The 6343-nt window shown below is 41.9% G+C and overlaps 1 protein-coding gene across 5 annotated transcripts in view; it reads left to right on the top strand.

Annotated features, from left to right (window-relative positions):
- LRRC42 (leucine rich repeat containing 42) overlaps positions 1-3863 on the top strand; it is a 21193-nt gene extending 17330 nt beyond the window's left edge. For 4 of the 5 annotated variants that reach the window (XM_025871677.2, XM_073896710.1, XM_025871678.2 and 1 more), the window contains 2 exons: positions 1665-1749; positions 3363-3863. In XM_025871677.2, coding sequence (XP_025727462.1) covers positions 1665-1749; positions 3363-3637 — 360 coding nt within the window. In that variant the 3' untranslated portion in view covers positions 3638-3863. The remainder of the gene's footprint in view (positions 1-1664; positions 1750-3362) is intronic. The other variant, XM_025871676.2, reaches the window with a different exon arrangement.
- Positions 3864-6343: the final 2480 nt, after the last annotated feature.

Genomic DNA, 6343 nt, shown 5'->3' with positions numbered 1-6343 from the left:
GGGATATTTCGCTCTGAGATCTCCGGCTCTCTCTGGGTATTTCGCTCATAATGATTTCCTTCCCTCCACTGCCTCACCCTTCAGTCTTCAGTCTCACACTTTGTTGGCTGCTTGCTTTCTGTGTATAAACATGACTTACTCTGTTTCTAATAGTTCTTTGTCCCCCCGTGCAGCTATGAAGTGGTTTCTAGGATCTTGCCCACCTCCTCACTGCCCACTCAGTTCTTAATCCCTCGTAATCTAGGTCTGACCTCCACGGCTGTACGGTGGGTGTTTTCTTGAAGGTGGTGTGTGACCTCATTCTCCATCTTCCTGGGCTTTTCTGCACTGCTGGTATGAACACCGCCCGCCTTACGCTTTCCCCTCCTGGCCTTTCTCCTTATTCCCCTCTCACTTCTTCCTCCAGGCCCTGCTGATTCCTCACTTCCTCCTCTCCTCTTCTGTCTTGTCTCTCCTGGTGATCTTAACTGTTCTTAGAGCCTTAACTGTCCCTGTGGGGAAAATTTTACCTTCTCTGACACATCAGACCCATTCCTAAGTACTGTCCATAAATCTGTACCGGGTGCCGCAGATTCAGTGTGGCCAGAACCAAGCTTATTTTCCTCTTCTCTCTCCCCAAGCAGCTCTTCTTCCTATTGACATTCTTATTTCTCTTAGTGGAAGGACTGTTTTCCGTACTGCCCACTGAGTCACCAGGTTTGGTTTATGCTGGCATCCTCTGATCTGACCCATTCCCCATAGTCAGGGAAGTATCAAAGAAGGGGTGACACCTAGTATTTACTGGGTGCTTTCTGTGTGCCAGACACTGCTAACCCCCTCATTTAATCCTCACAGCAGCCTGGGGAGGCTGTGTACTATTATTACTACTGTTTTACAGATGAAAATATTGAGCCTAAAAAATTAAATCACTTGCCAAGGATACCCTGGCTAGTAGGTGGTGGCGCTAAGTCTGGAACTGTATTCTTACATTCTGTGTTGTCCCGTCTCCGTGTCCTGAAGTGTTTTCATTGACTTTCTTTTGATCATTTTATTGTATACTATAATGAGAAATATTAAGTTAAAAGTTCTTATTACTTGTGGTATTTGTGAAATAATCACTTTCTGGTATTTGTGAAATAATCACTTTCTTTTTTACGTATAGTTTATACTCAGCCAAATTTCCAAAAGAATTTGTAGTAGCTTACAATAAAAATACATTTGTAACAGTTTTAGAAAATGGAAACTGATCATGAAATGTCATGAGAACATGGAAACGTGGGCATTTTACACACATACAAGAGTTGAATTATATTTGGTATATTTTAAGGCATGAAAGTGAGTCTAAGAATGTGTGAAAAGTATTATGACTAAGGTTTTACATTTTATTATTTAAGGATATATACTTTTTTCTAGCTTGCAATAGAGATGAAAATAGGGGATCAGCTTTATAGATTTTTCCCGAGTCATGCAAATACATATATCCAACGTGTTTGTATTCTGATCAACTCCTGCATTAAAACAGAAAATCCAGGCTTGACTTGGTTACTCTTACCACCACCTGTCATCTGAAGTAAGATTACCGTTAAGGATTTGTGTTTATGGAAAGGAAGCTAAGGGAATAGGAAAGCTTGCGGTTAAAAGCTTGAGATTTTGTTCAGATTCAGATCTTTCCAAATACATTTTAGATTGTTCTGCAGTGGGAACGTGTGACTTCAGAAGCTGTGAAGCCACGAGAAACCGGGGAGCCTCGAACAGCAGCTCAGCACTTCTGTGAGAAATTCCCTTTTCTTTGGAATTTTTGCTGTTAGGTTATTTGCACCCTTAAAGCAGTCAGCCCATTTTCACCCAGTGGGAAAAGTAATTATGATAGTATTGACTTAAATAGATCATCAAGACTTGTATTCCCTCAACATGTGACAGTGTAAGTTCACACTTGGCTTTGAGCACCAGGAAAATAGTTAAATGTATGTATCTCCCATCTTGTCCCAAAAAAGATTTGTAGTGGCACAAAAGTAGATAGAGTACAGAACATTAAAAAGGAATTAAGTCTATCCAAAAGATTTCTATCTCAGGTGTCCATCAAAAGATGAATGGATAGTGGTGCCTGGCTGGCTCAGCACAGCATGCAATTCTTGATCTCGGGGTTGTGAGTTTGAGTCCCAGGTTGGGTGTAGAGATTAGATAAAAATAAAATCTTTAAAAAAATAAAAATATGGATGGATGAACAACATGTAGTATTTCCATACAATGGAATATTCAGCCTTAAGAAGGAAGATAATTTTGGGGTGCCTGGGTGGCTCAGTTGGTTGAGCTTCTGCCTTCAGCTCAGGTCATGATCCCAGGGTCCTGGGATCGAGCCCCGCATCGGGCTCCTTGCTTAGCAGGGAGCCTGCTTTTCCCTCACCCTCTGCCTGTAGCTTCCCCTGCTTGTGCGGCTCGCTCTCTCTCTATCAAATAAATAAAATCTTAAGAGCGAGAGAAGGAAGTTTTGACATAGTGTTATAACGTGGATAAAATTTGAAGAAATTACGCTAAGTGAAATAAGCCAGTCAAAAAGAAACATGTTTTGTGATTCTTCTTATAAGAGTTTCCTAGAATAGTCAAGTTTGCAGAGACAGAAAATAGAGTGGTGGGTGTCAGGGACTGAGGGGAGGGGAAAAGGAGTTACCATTTAACAGGTACAATGTTTCCATTTTGCATGAAGTGAAAGTTCTAGAGAAAGGTGGTGGTGTTTGCACAACAGCAGTGCCACGGAGCTATATGCTTAAAAATGATTACAGTGGTAAATTTATGTATATTTTACATAATTTTTTAAAGGAGGTAGCAATAAAATCAAAATGAAGGAAAAATAAAGGTAGCAAAATAAGAATACAGGGCATACCAAAAACTATAGAATAAAGTGGTATCATTTGCTAGGGTTGTGCCCCAAATGTAGCTCTTGTTTAAAAGACAAAGTCCCGATTTTGAATAATATAGGTAACATTTTCTGAGCTTTTTATTATGTGCCAAACATTGTGCAGAGCACTGTACACGTTACCTCATTTATCTTCACATCACACTTACAAAATCGGTTTTATATCCTTATAAAGATGAGAAAACTGAATCTCAGAGAGTTTCTTGCCCAAAGCCACTTATCCAGAAAATGGCAGATCTGGGATTTGAATCCAAATCTGTCACACTCCTATGTGAGTACATGCCTTCAGCCTACGCTAGTGCATACACCACTGTTACTCGATAGGGCATTCGGAAGAGAATAAGATGAATCCAAGCCTCTCCCTGTTCGGGCCTTTGCCGTCTCCCTCATATCAACTTAGGACTCGGGCAAAGGCATTAGCACCGCAGCGTGGTTGACTCATTGCCCCTCCCTTCTGTCACTCTTGCAGATGGCACGCGGGCTCGAGCCGAAGCCCCCGTGAAGTGTCCCCTGGCAGACACCCACGGGAACTCTTCTGAGAAGCTCCAGTTCTATAAAGAGGAAGCTCCAGACTGCCATGGGCCATTGTTAAAGCGCGAAGCTGTCTCAAGCCAGGAGTCAAAGAAGAGCAAGAAGAGAGCTTTTGAAGAGCCAGAGAAGGAACAGAGCAACTCTTCGCAGTCTTCAAAGCAGAAATATGTGTGTCTTGCTGTGGAAGACTGGGACTTGTTAAATTCCTACTGATTGGTAGATAGGAGTTGACCTCTTTCCCCCGACTCTTAATGTATGGGGAAAGGGGGCTGATGGTGTTTTCCTTTTTGTTTGACTTTACCTATGGCATTAGCATAGCAAGCGGATATTTCTACTTTTGTGGTGGGGGAGGGGAATGCTATGGAAGTATGTAATAATTTCTAATGTATATTTTCAATACATAGTAATTTTTTCAAATAAACGTTTTTGCTGTCCTTAAGTTCTGCTTGTGAAATGTAGAATGGAGCCACAGGAAATAACACTTCGGTTTGGGATAGAAAGCCATGTGAATTAACAAGGCAGCTTAGCATGATTTGTTACTCTAAGGTGGCCCAGCCAAGAAGGGGTGTGTGTGTGTGTGTGCGTGCGTGCGAGTGTGTGCATATGGCTACCATTATTTAATACCTCCTGTGTGCCACACCCTGTCCACACAACAACAATGGAAGATAGGTATTAGCCCCACTTTAGAGTAAGAAAACTCAGCCTCGAGGGGCACCTGGGGGGCTCAGTTGGTTAAGTATCTGACTCTTGATTTCCGCTCAGGTCATGATCTCAGGGTCCTGGGATCAAGCCCTGCGTAGGGCTCTGCACTCTACACTCAGCGGGGAGACTGCTTGAGGATTCTCTCTCCCTCTCCTTCTGCCCCTCCCTCCACTTGCGTTCTCTCTCTCTCAAATAAATAAATCTTAAAAAAAACAAAAGAAAACCCAACATCATGTTAAGGGAGTTGATTAAGGTCACAGAGCTCATAAGTGACAGAACCAGAGTTTATACTCTATTCTATCCTAAAACCCACTCTCACATTGCCTTTTTTTTTTTTATGTATTATTTGTTTCAGGGGTACAGGTCTGTGATTCATCAGTCTTATACAATTCACAGCACTCACCATAGCACATACCTTCCCCAATGTCCATCGCCTAGCCACCCCATCCCTCCCACCCCCCTCCATTCCAGCAACCCTTAGTTTGTTTCCTGAGATTAAGAGTCTCTTATGGTTTGTCTCCCTCTCTGGTTTCATCTTGTTTCATTTTTCCCTCCCTTCCCCACGTCGTGGATGGAACTAGAGGGTATTATGCTAAGTGAAATAAGTCAATCAGAGACAATTATATGATCTCACTGATATGAGGAATTTGAGAAACAAGATAGGATCATACATTACCTTCTTAAATAATAGCTACTGTTTATTAAAATCCCAACTATTAGGTCTATGAAGTAAACCACCAAGAATCTTCACATAGTCCTGCAAAGTCAGGATTATCACTTCTATTTGACAGAAGAGGAACCTGAGACCAATAACTTGCCTGAGACCAATGCTTAAGCTTTATCGTGCATGCAAATTACCTGTGGATCATGTTAAAATGCAGATTCTGGTGAGTAGCTCTGGAATAGGGCCTGAGATTCAACATTTCTAACAAGTTTCCAGAAGATACTAGTGCTTCTAATTTGTGGACCACTTAGAATAGCAAGGCTCAAGACCTTCCCTGTGCAGTAGCCCCTAGTGACATGTGGTCATTGAGCACTTGAAATGGGGCTAGTCCCAAACTGAGATGTGCTGTAAAATACTGGATATCATATCAAAGCACAAAAAAGTATGAATGAAAAAAATCTCCCATTTTTAAGTATTGATTCCATGTTAAAATGCTAATTTGGGGGTTAAAATATTCATTTCACCTGTTTTTGTGTCTAATATGACTACTACAAAGTTTACATGTCTTACATTTATGATTTGCTTTATATTTCTACAGGACAGTGCTGCTGTAGACCATATTCCATCCTTCCGGTGAGCTTAAAGCAGGACTTAATTGGCAAGTTAAAGGAAGGGAGTGAATGCCTCGAGGAATTAATACATTGGCATGACATACCTCAGTGTGACAGGTATGACATTTGGAAATGCTCTCCAGGATTTTAATAAAGGAGGATCTTGGGTCTGATACATGTTTTGTTTGCTAGGCAAGCTATGTCTGGGAAAGCCTATTGCCCCAGATCATATGAGAAGTTCTGATTCTTCCCACACTTAAGATCAAGCAGAAGACGAATGGGTGTTGAGGTCGGGATAAACCCAGGAGAGTGTATAATGGAAGCCTAGAGTGGGAATGTTTAGACAAGAAGGGGGTAGTGCACTATGACAGTGCTCTGAGAGGTGAGGTTGGATGAGAACAGATAATTCGGCAAGCTGAAGGTTGTTTGTGGCCTCGATTGGGTTGGGGGGAGAGGTCAGTGTTAAAAAGCCAAATGGAATAGATTAAAGAGAATGGGAGGTGAGGAAGTAGAGATAAGAACCACACAGAAGTTCAAGAAGTTGTACTCCGTAAAGGAGTGTAAGCTCCACATTTTGATGGTAACTGGGGTCTTGGGGTCAAAGAAGTGTTTTTCTTTCATTATTTTTGATTCAAGCATGTTTAAAAGAGTAGAACAAACTCCCATGTACCCATTATGCATTGTGGTAGGCTGAATGATGCCCACCAAAGATGTCCAGATCATAACTCCTAGAACCTGCAAATATGTAACAGGGACTTTGCAGGTGTGATTAAATTAAGGATCCTGAGATAGGGAGATGATTCTGGAGCATCTGAGTGGGCCCCATGTAATCACAAGGGTCCTTCTAAAAGGGAGGTAGGAGGTTCATGGAAGCAAGAGGTTGGAGGGATACAGGGAAGGGACCATGAGCAAAGGAATACAGGTGGCCTCTGGACACTGAAA

The sequence above is a fragment of the Callorhinus ursinus genome, unplaced genomic scaffold (genome assembly GCF_003265705.2).
Source record: "Callorhinus ursinus isolate GAN/ISIS: 27379988/994484 unplaced genomic scaffold, GSC_fseal_2.0 scaffold9, whole genome shotgun sequence".
Lineage (NCBI taxonomy): Eukaryota > Metazoa > Chordata > Mammalia > Carnivora > Otariidae > Callorhinus > Callorhinus ursinus.
Note: the sequence above shows the minus strand (reverse complement) of the source record. Positions and strands in the feature narration are given on the sequence as shown.